We start from the raw sequence: 14,794 nt of genomic DNA, 5'->3' as shown, positions 1-14,794 counted from the left end.
GTGTCACTACTTCTTAACCAGCTTGACATTTGGGATATGACTCTCTCTCTCTCTCTCTCTCTTCAATGTTTTTCTTTTTAACAATCCTAAAAACTGACTAGAGTCTTGACTGAATTCTATGCTAACCCTCATCTTAAACTAATAATGACAGTGTGGTACAACACACCCGCCCATGCCCACCCAGAACCCCCAATCACACAAACAAAACCATAAAGCTCACCGTACTAAGTATGTGCTTTTTCTATATATTTATTACAGTTACAACAGAGGTCCTCATAAATAGTTGCATAAAATGTTAAAGCCACAACATTGCACATGATATGAAAGAAAACAAAATCCCAAATGAGTGCATTTACAGTATTTCATCCTGCTGTATACTGCTTGACAATTGGGTCAGCAAGCTGGGCACCAACCCGAAGTTCTTTTCTAGGGGGACAGTGACTACTGACCCAAACTGAAGACCCGCACAGTGGTATACCACCATTTAGGAAGGAGGGGGGAAAAAGGATAAGAGGAGGGGGAAAAAAATTACAGACCGAAGGCAGGTAACAGTCTATATACAAGTAAGGCCTACATTTTATCAGAGCAAAACAATCCATTCTATTTGTATGCAAAATCTTTTGAGGTTGGATGCACTTAAAAGCAGAGTCTGATCTCAGTGCACTGCTACGTGAGATACATACAGGCGAGGCAACTGGAAAGCTCTAGGACCAAGTGAAAACCAGATGTTATAAATGGAGGCCGTACCAATGGGCAGCCATTTTAGTGAGTCTTCTCCAGGCATGATCTGATTTTTGTTTAACACCAGTGCTTTAAACATAGGCATTTCTTTCTTGAATAAATCTTGAAAACGGTAGCTAAGTTCACTTGCAAAATTCAACTCGTTTATTAAAAAAACTTTTTTTTTTTTTTTTTTTGCAGAAACCTGAATAAAATACTGTTGCTGTATCGCTTGTGACTGCTTTTTGCTGAGTACAGTGCTATTGTCCTCCACCCCTGTGAAGTCTGCATCTCCAGTCCCCCGCGCCGCCCTGCGTGGGTCCCTGTGGAATGCATTTGCACACGAACATTCACTAGCAGCTGGTTGGCTTGGGGTTTGCTTTCCTCAAAATTCAAGTCAACAGCTGATTGGCAGAAGGAGTCTATCTCCAGTCTGATTGATTGGCAGGAGGAGTCCATCTCCAGTCTGATTAATTGGCAGGTGAAAGAGAATGAGAAAGAACTTCAAGCAAGGTCAAACTCTTGGCAAGAGCCTGCTCTGTAAGAAGTTTTTAATGCTACGGATGGGTCGAACATCATTCTGGTGTTTTCGCCGCTCAATGAACGAAGTCAATCTGGATATATCAATGCTGTCATCACTTTTGCTATTCCCCAGCTGCAGCCATTGCTCCTGGAGGGCCAGTGCAGCCGAGGGACGCTTAGCTGGGTCATCCTGAAGTAGGAAGCATACAAAATCTTTGGCCTTCTGGCTAACTCCTTTGAAGTAGTCATCTGGGAAACTAAAGTCTAAGCGGCAAATATTCAGGCAAGTTTCCTCTACACTTTCATCCAGGAAAGGAGAGACGCCACTAAGAAGGACATAAGTGAGCACTCCAATGCTCCAAACATCTGAAGTGAGTGAAACAGGATTTCCAAGAATAATTTCAGGAGCTGCAAACTCTGGGTTTCCAAGTAACTGGTGGATATAATACGTGGTATTGAGCTGGACTGCATCTCCAAAGTCAGCCAGTTTTATTGTTGGTTTAGTGGAACTCTGGTCCACCAAAATATTTTCAGGCTAGAAAACATAAAAAGAAAAAGTTAAAATGTCTTTTTTCGAGTGAGTCTAACGCACGTTTAATGCTCCAACTTAACTCCTTCCCAGCCAGTGTGGTCAGCTCTAGAACATAAGTAGCTGCACTTTGTAAGGATCACTGCAGAAGGCCAGCTCAGCAAAGCTCTGAGGCAGGCTTAACAAGGCTACCCCAGACCAACCAGCAGGCGGGTTCTTGCCTACTGCAACATGCAATTAATGTGCTTTAGCTGTTGGCACTATGTTTTTTGCAGGAAATACAGTTCTGTCAGTTAATATTTCAGTTGTTCATGACAGCAGCTTTACAAAGCTTCACAGGAACTACGTTTTAAAACTTAAGCTTAAGGAACGGCAATTAAAAATAGAGGGTGAATAAAGCAACTGCTCCATTTGTTTTATGACAGAGACAACAAAACCCTTGCATTTAAAGACTGGAAGACTCTGTAGATATTTGCATGATGCTTTCAACAGAATCCAGCTTTATTTGACAACTCTTTCATGTAATGCAGCTGTACAGATGGAAGACAAGCTCTGTTAGGAGACTATGGAAGCAGAAGATCCTGTTGGATGAACATGACTTCTAGAGAACTGCCCCATTATTGGTGAACTGAAAGTGGAATTATTTCTACAGTTTTATTTCTAAAGCTACTGTTGCTGCATCTCTGCAAAGAGCAACTTACCTACAACTAGTTTTTAATAAGTTCATCTGTATGTGAGACCAGAAAAAGTACTGGTGAACTCTGTATAGCACACCACGAAAAAGTTAATAGCATGAAGTCTCAAAACTGGTTCTGTTTGGAAAACAGAAGTATATGGAGGAACGAGGCTCAGGCTTTTTGCTTTTTCTCACCATGACCCCATTTGGCTAGAGACCCTGCCTACAAAGATAACTTGTCAATGCTAAAATTATTATTCATGTACAGGTGAAAAAAGGAAGTATAAAGAGTAAGTTTTTAATCAATATTTACATTAAGACCTTACATAGTTTGTTTTTTTTACTAGAATGCATCAAACCCTTGTGGCTCAAGTAACACACAAATGGAAGAACAAAGGCCCAAAGAGGCACCATTCAGGCAGATATCACAGCCCTCCAAGTGCAAAGATTAGAAACATTTTTGCAGCAAAAGAGGAAAAGCAGTCTCTTTCACAATAAACTCTATGCTTCTTGAGAAAGAAATGTATTTTTGCTGCAAATTTACCAGAAAGTATATAAATAAATAAATAATCAGGCAAAACTTCCTATTAGCAATTATTCCCAGTACAAAGAGCCACACAGGGCAAGCAAGCTGCAAGGAGAAAGCAAGGGGAATTGAAAGTTTCTGCTTTGTTGGCTATGAGTGATCTACAGCATTTGGGAATGGAGCCCCAAGTCATATCCTTCACGACTCTCAAAGCGTTTCACAGTTCTATGTTCCCAGCTGCAAGTTTTCTAGAAGAGGGAGATTTTTATGCCTGGAATGATGCACACTGCCCATAATCCCACTAACACCTCACCTTTAGGTCCAAATGTACTATTCTGCAGTTATGAAGATACTGCACAGCTTCCAGAATCTCTCCCAGGTACAGTCTGATCTTCCCTTCTGTGAGGTTTCCCCATCGCACAACGTAGTCTAGAAGGCGACCCTGGTCAGCCCTATGAGAATTACAAAGGTTGTATTTTGGATTAATCCATGCATCAGAACTGAAAAAAAACCCCAAAACTAAGAGACAACAGACTACAGCAGTAACTGTAGCCTGCAAAGCTTACAAGACAGAGGACTAAGGGTATGAAGAGGAGATTTCACATTAAGCTACATTCCTAATTCACTTTTGCAGCCATTTGATACAAAAATACTGTTGAACCTTCAGACTAAGATAATCATCCACTTGTCAGTTTAATATCTTTATTTGTACCCTTCTGAGTATTAAACTCAACATTTTAGTAACAGCATTAGACAACTGCAGTATTTTACTTAGGTGCTTCCAAACTGCTATGAAATTTTAAAGCTTCTTATTCATAAACTACCATAAATGCTCCAGAAAGTCAGCTGTAAAAAAGCATTTTACAGATAATTTAAGAGTCCACATACATTTCTAATACTAGTATGTAGTTGGTGGAGGTCTCAAAGGTATCGAGAAGGCCAATGAGCTGGGGATGCTGGAGATTCTGCATGACTCCAAGTTCATGGGTAACCTGGTCTCGCTTCATCAACTTCTTATTCACAAACTTAGTGGCTACTGCTCGCTTGGTTCCCTTCTGGTCACACTTCTTAACGACAGAAAATCTGCCCCTGGAATGCAAATGATGAAAGGAAAGAATTTACCAAGAGATGCAATAAGGACATACTTTTACTTGAAAACGATACTCCAAGAGATGTAATTTTAGATCTCTAATAAGTTATCCTTACAGAGAAGGTTCTGGGCACGAGACTTTTCAGTGCATGCATCTACTGCAAATTGTATCTGTGGAAACTTGACAGAGATCTGTTATATCACACTTGCAGACAACTTGTCAGAGCAATAACCAGCTTTCAAAGGTCATCATTAAGTTGGACAACTGTATAATCTACATTATTTTGCCCATTTTCAGACTTCTTTTCTCTGTAGTTTTCATTCCCTAAATAAGAAGCTTTAGGAGAACTTCACTACAGAAGCCGTGTCAGTCACTGCAAGCCATGCTTAAATAAACCCCTTCATCAATGATACCACTTTAGCCTAACTGCATTCTGTTTATGCAGTGCCATCTAGTGCTGGTTAAATTTTTGCTTCCTCACTTCTATTTAATCCAACAAAATTCTGGCCTTTCAGGCTCATACTTAAAAGTATTTATCAAGGAGAATTTAATTTGTGAAACAGAAGTCAGTATTTTGACACAGACAGCTTTGGAGATCAGCATACAGAACGCACCTGCCAAGCTCAGCCACTTCACTATAGTGGGAATCAAAGTTGTCTTTCCAGATTACCATGATCCCATCACTTCCAGGACCTAAACAAACAAACAAAAAAGAGAAGGACAGTATGTCCAAGATTTAATATACTCAGATTCCTTGGCTGTGAGGGGAATCACCCCATCTTATTCATCCCCATATGACACACAAGGTGGCAGTAAGACAAACTAGGTTCTACACCAAGGCAGCCCAGCCAATGCAGTAGACCAAATTCTATAATGGAAACAATTCAGGTTACAGTGGGAACTGTCTGTACAGGAAAGAGTAACCTTAGCAAGCTGAGGGAAACAATAAAAAGAAAAGGTATCTTACATTATATCTCATAATCCATAATACACCTGCTACTGGAAAAAAAAAAATGGCCAGGCAGTGTAGCAGCTACATTAGAAAGCAACTCTTATTTTTCAGGAAGTACTAGTATAAAGACTCAATTTTCCCTTTCAGCCTCTTTTATATTAAAACACACTCAAGCAAGGGCTTAGCTACAGTCTTGGGTCAGTGAGCAGGAAGTGCCTGAAGTAATCACCACCTCAATATGTTGTCAGTAAGGCACTTACTGGCTACCAATAGGTGGAGCTCAAAGTGGCACCACTAAACACCCAAAATTTCAGGTGAGATTTGGAAGGGACACATCTTTCACAGTCTGGTTTAAAATTCCAGGAAAACAGCAAAGCTCTTTGAAAAAAAAGCAAAGAAAGACTGCATTTTAAAGAGGTTTGGGACAACCCTATATGGGGATAAATCCCCATACTGGCTGAGACACTTCATGTTTGAGACAGAGCCATTGTACTAAAATCTATGAATTAATTCTCACCAGTGAAAAAATATATGGACCTCACAATAGACTTAAGGACCCAGATGGCATCAATTGTTATGAACAGCCTTGTAAGAAAATCTGTGATACTGCTGAGTATATTTTTCCCTATTTCTAAAAATGGAGAATTATGCACACTTAGGAGAAGGGTAAGTGACTGCACAAACACACACCAAAACTTATCACAACGTCATCACACATATCAAGTAAAAATCTTTTTTCTCCTTGCTGTCTGCCCCCAGAACACAGGCATTTTTTCATCTTTGCACGTTTCCTTTTCATTCCTCACAAACATTCAGGTTGCCTTGCTTCAGGTACTGAAATAGTTTAACTGTAGATCAATGATGCAAAGATAAGAACTAGTTCTATGTTCTCCTAAACATTGTGGCTTTACAATTCAAGCAAAGGAGAAAAAAAAATTACAAAGCAATGCTACTGTTTTCTTATTTGTACACTTTAGAAATTAATAGTAACATTAATTGAGACTAATCTAAGAATGTGGATGATAAAATATGATTTTATCAGTGTGTGTTGGGGGTTAAGTTTTCCTATAGAATTTTTCCCCCCCATAAGTTGCTAAGAGACTAAATACTGATGTTAAAGGGTATTTGACCCACACAAAGAAGTAAATCACTTAGTTTGGAGGGGAGGGAAAGGCTCGGGGGCTCCAGGAGCTGAGGGTGGTTCTCTTCTGCTCTCAGTTTTGGAGAGGATGGGTGGGTGACTGCTGGCTGCGTGAGGAGGAGTCCACTGTTAACAGAGGGTCCGGTCCTGGGAATTCTATCATCTGCTGGAGCCCCCAGGAATTCAGAGCTCCTCGCCTGCCCTGCTGGAGCTGGGTCAAACCCTGGTCCAGCCGTAGTGGCTTCTTCAGCACTGCTCACTTCGCCTGCCGGGACACCCCCCTGCCTGCCGAGAAACACACCCTTTCCAGTCATCAGCCTCGGAGTTTTTCCACCATTTCAGCTTGGCGCTCTTGGGGTCCAAAGAGATCAGACTGCCCAGGGCTTGTGAGACAAAGACCCTCGGGGTTCTTGGTTCTGTTTATTATTATTATTATTGCTGTTGTTGTTTGTTTGTCCTGTTATATTTACTAGTAAAGGACTGTTATTCCTTTCCCCATAGCTCTGACTGAAAAGCCTTTTTAATCTTCTAAATTATAATAACTTGGAGAGAAGGGATTGGAATTCCCCATTCCTAGAGAGGCCCTGCCTCTCCCTAGCAGATACCTGTCTTTTCAAACCAAGACTGTGTGTATGAACTAGAACTGGTGAAGTGAATGCATGTTGACAGTACTGTGGAATGTGTGTATGAACCTCTAATCATCCTAAAACTGCATCTATTCTTGCTAAAACAGGCAATATATTACAGGTAAAAAGGCTCGTTATCAATACTCCTTTAACAAAGGGGTGCCCAGGAGCTGAGCTTTTCTTTTTACTGTTGTATGGGTACCAGGCACTTTGACTGTAAGCAGGCTTTAGAAGAAGGCAGAGACAGGCCTACCTAAAACTCGTAGACTGGCGGAGGATGAAACCGAACCCATGTCGTTTGCAGCTATGCACGTGTAGATACCATCGTCTTCCGCAGTGACACCAACGATTTTCAGCGACGCCTCTCCCAAGTCACTGCAAAACACAACGGCAGCTGTTTACTTTACAGTAACTTCACAGAACTTAGGCTATGAAAATCAGACAAAGTTAGGTTGATTTTGTTTATACTTCTCGTTCTCCAGCCCTTGTCTATCTCTGGAAGAACATTACTAACATTACTAACCCTGCCCTGCCATATCAGAAGTGTATACCAGAACCTGAGCACTTTGTGTACATCCAGTATCTTGGAAAGTCCTACAGATTACTAGAAAAACATCCTGATTGACACTGTCTCACCATGTCTCAGGCTCTACTGTTGAAAATAATCAAATGCTTCCCCTGTTTCTTCCTGCTTCCTTTACCTACTTCAAGTTTTTGGAAGGCATATTGAGACAAGTATCCATCCTTGTTCTTTCTGAAAGGTTTGTTTCCATCCGTGACTCCCAGGAAGTGTCAGCTGATCAATCATTTGTGCTTTCAGAGCATTCACCCCTTGAAAGAGAGGGCTTGCCCTTCAACGCAAAAGGCACACTTCACCATAACTCTGGAGACCTCAGAAGCTGGGACAATGAGGACAGAAGGAAACTAGGAAGGACTTAAGTTTACTCTCTGCTCCAGGGCAACAACAGCATTAAGCTAGGTAATAATACCAGAGCAGAAAGACTCTACAGGTTCTTCCTTAATCTTTCTCACTGTTCAACCACCCTTTTTGTTTGATGGTTTGTCTTTAAAATGCCTGCTTAAATTTTCCTCTGTGCAATAAATTTCTAGTGGTCTTTTGACTATCTGTCATGGACATGAACAACAGAAAATTTAATCTCTGAGTCTCTTACAAATGTGAATACTTGGCAAGACCTCCGTACTCTTTTCACCTCTAGGCTCAAACTAATCCTAACATTGTGTTGTTTTTTCACAATAATGAATATTTTCAAGATCTTCTATCATACTTATTGCTTTCCTTTGGATCTCAGCTGCTACAAGTCATTTTACTGACTGACCCAAAACCTATTTGCAATGCTCTTCACCACTCAATATCAGGGGGAAAAAAAGAAGGTAAATTTTAGGAACTTAGGAAGATGACACCCTTCCCCAGCTCTAAGAACATTGCAGGATTATTTCTAAAAATCTGTCAGCCACAGCCAACATGATTTACTGGATATAATTCTGTAATGAGTAACAGTGAATTAAACCTAGCAAATTTAACTCTTACACATCTCACAACAGCCCTGGCTGCAGTAGTAAAGCTGCCACACTGCCTCCCATTAAAAACAAACAAAAAAATCCAATTAAAAGAAAAAGTAGGAGCAGCAAGAAGTAAATAACAGTGTAATATGCCATCAAGTTTTCACAAAAGAGCCCTTTATTCTGAGTTGAGTACAATTCATAAATAAGAAATTTCTTCACACTGAAGTTACTCATTAAACTACATTTTCTGTATACAAAAGATGCTTTTTCAGAAAAAAAAAAAAAAGTTTAATCTTCAGCTTCCCATTCTAAAATAACAATTTCTCCTGAAAAATTTCTCCTGGTGTTTGAGTTACCAGTTATTCTGTTATGTTTGATCATAGCAAAGCTAAAACCAGACAAAAGTATTAATATCCACACTTCAACAATGAAGAGTGATGTCATCATGTGAAGGAAGCAGAGGCTTCTCTGCAAAACACTGTAGTGTGATCTGAAAGCCGCTAATGGAAATAAGGGACTGGCAGGATCTGTCAAAGTACTGGCATGTCACAACACACTGGTCTGTTTCAAGGAACAGGTCAGTGTGACAGAACCACAATGTCTTCTGCAATAGCTAATCAGAAAGAGCAGATTAATTTTGCTTTTAAAAATCAAATTATTATAACATTTAATTACCTTAGCCATATACAGAATTTACACAACATTTCTGGAAAATCCCAGTGATGAGATATTTCTGTCTGAGAACAACCCTATCCTCATGCCTCAAAGACAAACACTGTCCTGCACCTGAGGTGCAAATTAAACAAGCAACAGTTTCAGCAGTTCCTGTAGAACATGACATGAATTACCTGTAGGAAATGCTGTGATGACCGTCATTGCTCAGTGTATTATGATCAGGACCTTTCCAAGTAACTGAAGCCTTGGGGCGACCACAGACTTTACACCTAAGCACGATGGTCTCTCCTGTCTCACATGTTACCTCACCCAATGGAATTATAAACTCGGGGGGAACTGGAAAAAGAGAATTAATGGCATTAGGTCAACTGAAGCAAAGACATTTAATTTCTATCCCTTGCACGGTTTTCTATTAGATGAAGCAGTACTTTAGATTCCCAAGGTGTATATCCATATCCCCTACCCCTGGAGCACATCCATGGTTAGGCCCCTTGCTGGAGCTCTACAGAGATAGTGAATTTTTCTCTACACGACTTGGACACAACACTACTGCTGTGCCACAGATAACCCTGAAGCCTACCATGGTGAACCAAACACCCAGATTATGGTAAGTGAGGAAAGTCTATACTGAAAAGTATTTAAGGATATGCTCAGCTAGGCTATCTTTATATCCAGCCAAGTTTGCAAAAGAGACCACAAAATACTTCATACACTGAAGCACCATAGTGGCTTTCCCTTTCCCACAGGTGAAACTCAAAAAGTTTCTTTCTGTCTGTTAAGCTAAAACCCCAGTTTCACTCTGATCCCAATGGGCCAGTATCTTTGTCCTGATCCGGCTCTGCACTGGAGAGGTCCTGAATATTCCCTAGGATGCAAGATTGAAAAAAAGGAGCTCCAACTCCTGGCCTTGTTACTTTGCAAATTCAGCAAGGCCCCACTTCCATATAGAACACATCATATGGTCCTTGTGTTTTATGTTGTTTTGGACTTGTGAACAAAACAGTGTTTCTTGCATCTTAAAAAAGAAATACGATGTATTTCATTCTACGTTATCTAAAAAGAGTCTATATATGTTTTTGTAGAAAGCACTCCGTTCCTGACACCATTCATATCAAGAAAATACTGTTTTAATCAAATTTACTGACTGAAACTTTTAAAAATGAAAGCAACTTACCATCATAAATGTAATTTGGGTTGAGAAGCTGGAAAGAAGAAATTAAAGAATTAATGTCCTGATAATCTTACAATAACTTAAAGAATGGTAGAAAACCAAGCACAGAGATTGATCAAAGTTAGCTGTGTCCACAAAACCCAAGAAATATCTAAATACCACGATTTCTGCACCACTCTATTTTTTTGCAGAATCTTTTTGTTTCGTATGATGCTTTCGGTTCAAAGGTTATAACTTCCTGTTTTCAGATCTGTTTCAAAAACTGTCCATTAAAGTCACAGCTGCCTTTGATTCCTTCCTGTGAAGTTCTGACAGAAGCTACTTTTAAAGAAATCCCAACCCAATTTCCTTTGGAAACTACATCTTTGGACACTTACTTTTACAGAAACCTTGTTGGCAAGTCCTTCTCGGGATTTGCGATAACCATTCTCTAGCTTGCCTTCCCTTTTGCCGTCTTTATCTTTTTTCTCAGATTTCTTCCTTAATCGGAGTGCTGTGTGCCAAGACGTTGACTTCCTGAACACAGAACATGAAACTCTCATCAATTCTTTTCAACTCCCTGTTATGTCCTAAATTATCTAGTTTCATGTGGCATTGGAAAAGTATGTCAAAATGTTATTCGTATGTATTACAGTATAGTAAAATGAAACACATTAAGTATTACATAAGGTATGCCACGCTTGGCTAAAACTGTGAACAAGGTAGAAATGTGGTCTGAAAGTCAGTATTCCTTGAAATCATTGCTCGCATGGTGAACTTTCTACATGAAAATGCAATCTGTCAATCAAACTGAGCAACAACCAGTATGAAACCCATAGCAAATGCAGCCTTACAAAGGCTTTACACAAAATTCAAACTTTGATACAATTTTTTCCATGCAGATGTGAAAGAGTTGTTCCTAGCATACATTTTCAATAGGTTTGTGGCTTAAAGCAGATATCTAGGAAATCTGAAATCTTGTTCTATTTGAACAAACATTCCCTGTTTTCCTAGACAAAGGTGTCTAGACTGGTAACTCATTCTATTAAATAAACAAGCTAAAACAAATTATTTCTGCTCTTAGATAAGGCATTTTTTCCCAGAAGATTAGGGTATTGTAGCTTTTTAATAAAGAGTATGTGCTTCTGGGATCCTTCTTATTAGCTTGTATTTTGACATTTGCTAAGGGACCTCTGCAGTACTCATTCTACTTGTTCATTTATTTCTCCACAATCACATCAACTTTTGGGCTTAAATGTTCAAAGCCTTCTCTAAACTGGAAGTTTTCTTCCTCCCCTTCTACACACACCCAGGCACTCACTTGATGGTTCCATCAGGGTTGTCAATGATGATTGCACTGGTATGCCCCAAGACATAGCCGGGAATCCAGCCCTCGGCTGCGGGGCACTGATCGGTGGCGGCTCTGAACACCAAAAACATGTTCTGTTGGTTGCTGGCTAGAATCTGCACGACCTCTCCTTGGTAGACATTTATCTCATCCTCCTTCACTGCCGTGTAATCGTGTGTCACCAGCATGGTGGAGATATTGCTACTGCTGCTACTTTCACTCTGCAAGCGTCAATCAGAAGCAGAGAGAGCGGGGGGAAAAAGAGAGAATCAAGTTTAAAACTCATGAAGAAGACAGGCTGTTCTTGGCCTGCCACATTACCTACCTAATCCACTTGGTTTAAACTGTAGTCAAAGAAAAAAGAAATGTTTTCTCTTTTAAAGCTGCCTGTGTCTGTTTATCTTGTGCACTACAATATGTTCATGTACTGCTGCTGCACAAATTTATTCCCAATACAGTTATTCACTATAATTTCTTTTAATTAGGAGTCAGTTTATTCATAATCTCAACTAATCTTCCTTTCACGTTCAGACACTGAACCTTGCATCTTCATCAGGCATCAAAACTACAGTACAAGCATGTAAGACAGTTTTTCACGGTCTTGTAAATTCAGTTTCAAAATCACAGTCATTCGCTCATAATCACTGGAAACTCCAACAATGAAAAACACATGTAGTCTTTCCTAGCACTGTTTGTCAGATCTCAGACACCGGCCTTCTGCACACAAAACATGACAAGCTACAAAAGAACAAAACAGGGTTTTGACAGCATCTCTCAAAACCCAAGACTTATCTCTGGCTGCATCAGATGATCAGGTTTATTCCTTTAAATGCAGAGGATGAAGTAAATTACTGAAATAAGAAATTATTAATTTGATGGTCAAAATAGACCCACTAAATTGTAAGAATCCCTTCTAATTGATTAGTGACTAAGACAGCTGAGTGTTGTTACCTGTTTACCGTACACTCTCAACTACTGTTCATGATTTTATTCATTTCCCCAGCAAGCATTTCTGGAAGGCTAATTATGGCTGAGAAGGTGTACATTCAAAATCATATTACTTACAGAACTAAAAGCCTTCTCCTGACCATGAACCTACTAGAAATTATTTTTTAAAACTAAGACTTACTTTGCCCATTTGCATCTATTCCTTATATGAGGTTTAATAAATGGAAGTGTGAAAACTATTATCAGATTACACGACCTACTCCCTTAGCAATTATTGCTTTCTTGAAACAAGTTAAAATCAAGGTGAATGGCCTATGAATGATGTGGCATGAAGAGCGTGTGTGTGTCTGTGTGCATGTCTTTTGTCTCTGTTCTTACTTCAAACTGTTTCAGGTCACTCAGTGACAGTGAGGGCTCACTACGGCTCAGTAGAAGCTGAGCTGAAGAAGGAAATGAGTACCCATGTCCTGGGTACTCCTATTGCTTATAGAGCAGAACCACATTAGTACCACTCATGTGCTAGCAGACAGTGGAGAGCTTGGCACACAGGATTGTGGATGTTTTTGGATGCCAAAAAATAGCACCTTTTTTTTTCCTCAAAACTGTCAAATATTTCTCAAATATTGAGGAGATGCAGCGGAGGTCAGTTGACAGCATGGCGCACTGGGAGCCCTGAACACTGCGTTCTCTTGCAATCTGCTAAAGACCCTAAACAAGTCACTCCATCTCTCTGTGCCTGTGCTTCCCTGAGGACTCTGGCTGAGAAACCAAGACATTTCGAATGGAACAGCCTCAGATTACTAATTCATAGCATGTTTAACACCCTGATGCTTGGAGTGCCAGTGACTCTGTACATTTTATTCTAGCTGGACTGTTGTATTCCAGTGACTCAAAGATTTGAGTGACTCAAATCTTCTTTTTGCCATATTAGAATGATCAAGCATGTGCTACCTCAGTGAGAAAGATCTCACTGTGGATTGTAATCGACTAAAGGATATTTAAATTAATTTCAGACGCTGTATTTCCAGTGGGAGAACTCATTTCTTCTAGTTTAGAGGATGGCCTGCCTGGCCTTTTGTATTAGTAAGTCTGTTCTATGATTCAGGCAAACTGGGAACAGCTGAACCAAAGAAATTAAGTCTCATTTTCAGTCATTATTTAAATTAGGATGACAACTTTCTACATTCTTTTACCTAGATGAAAAACAACTCTATTCAGAAAAAGCAGCTTTTGTTGACTCCTCCTTTCAAGACTTATAAGTGAAGATGAAAGGGAGTTGCAATATCAACCTAAGCCTCAAACCTTGCCCCACACACTATTCCTGAACATACTGTTTCTTAGCATGCAGCAGCGTTTGTGTAACTGCAAGACTGACCTTTCTACAACATAACATTTCTTTCTGACATTTAAGTCTTGAAGGAACATCATAAACTCTGAATATTTCTTAGGTTCAACAGGGACAGTTAAATCTGTTAAATAAACAATTGTCTGGTAGCTACTAAGTGACAAACGTTCTTGAGAATGTGTTTATACCAGAATTCATTCTCACTATGGAAAGATAGCCTTTCCTTTTGCCTTCCAAGGAAGTAATTAATTCTTGCACAGTGATGTTTTCTTGCTGAAAGTACTTCTGGTCGTCACTGACCTCAACTATGGGATTAATGGAGGATCTACAAACAAAATATAAAAATTCCTCCCATATTCCTCAACTAGCAAAACTTACTCCTTTTTCTTCTCAGACATAATTTTTCCTTAAGTAATTGACCATAGCCATAAGTGCATGTGAATATACATACACAAATGGTTATATTAAAATAAACCTTCACAACCCATTTTCTCCAGCTTGTTCAATGTGGTGTGAAATCCTGCTGCTTGGTCCAGAAATCAGGTTATAAATGAGGACTTATGGCCCATCTTAATTACCAAATTAAAGAGTTATATAGCTGTGAAGCAGAAGGCATGCATTCCAACATTATGTTTTACAGTGAGATAAAAACAAGCAATGGTGTCTTTGCTGAGATAGTATCAAAATCCAAATGTTTTGAAAACTCAGTGCCATCCCATCTTTCCCTTTCTCTTTTTTTAATGCAACAACCTGAATTAGTACTATGTAAGTACCACCATCTCGATTCACATACTATGCAGTAAATGCAAGATACTCAAATTACCCCAGATTTTGCATTACATCACATCACATCACATTTTGCTAGACTGAAGATAAAAACAAGACAGAGCTAAACCAAATAAAAAGCTGAAGGAAGATCAGGATAAAACTAGAAAACATGCAAAGCATAATTTGTTTTCTTCTGAAGCTATTATAAAAGAAAGTGTAAGAACTAAGAAGTCTAGAAAGCTTTGTGTGTTAA

The 14,794-nt window shown here is 39.5% G+C and overlaps 1 protein-coding gene across 3 annotated transcripts in view; it reads right to left on the bottom strand.

The window, feature by feature from the left end:
• Positions 1–222: 222 nt before the first annotated feature.
• TRIO (trio Rho guanine nucleotide exchange factor) overlaps positions 223–14,794 on the bottom strand; it is a 243,428-nt gene continuing 228,856 nt past the window's right edge. Inside the window, exons 49-57 of one of the 3 annotated variants that reach the window (XM_040074368.2) lie at positions 11,454–11,701; positions 10,531–10,669; positions 10,157–10,184; positions 9,156–9,318; positions 7,037–7,158; positions 4,679–4,757; positions 3,862–4,062; positions 3,287–3,425; positions 223–1,777 (exon numbers count right to left, since the gene is read on the bottom strand). In XM_040074368.2, the coding sequence (XP_039930302.1) occupies positions 1,235–1,777; positions 3,287–3,425; positions 3,862–4,062; positions 4,679–4,757; positions 7,037–7,158; positions 9,156–9,318; positions 10,157–10,184; positions 10,531–10,669; positions 11,454–11,701 (1,662 nt within the window). In that variant the 3' untranslated portion in view covers positions 223–1,234. Of the gene's footprint in view, positions 1,778–3,286; positions 3,426–3,861; positions 4,063–4,678; positions 4,758–7,036; positions 7,159–9,155; positions 9,319–10,156; positions 10,185–10,530; positions 10,670–11,453; positions 11,702–14,794 lie in introns of those variants that run through there. The other 2 variants (XM_058422546.1, XM_058422547.1) reach the window with 2 other exon arrangements.

The sequence above is a fragment of the Hirundo rustica genome, chromosome 1, assembly GCF_015227805.2.
Source record: "Hirundo rustica isolate bHirRus1 chromosome 1, bHirRus1.pri.v3, whole genome shotgun sequence".
NCBI classification, from domain to species: Eukaryota; Metazoa; Chordata; class Aves; order Passeriformes; family Hirundinidae; genus Hirundo; species Hirundo rustica.
This window is presented reverse-complemented; position numbering and strand designations above follow the sequence as displayed.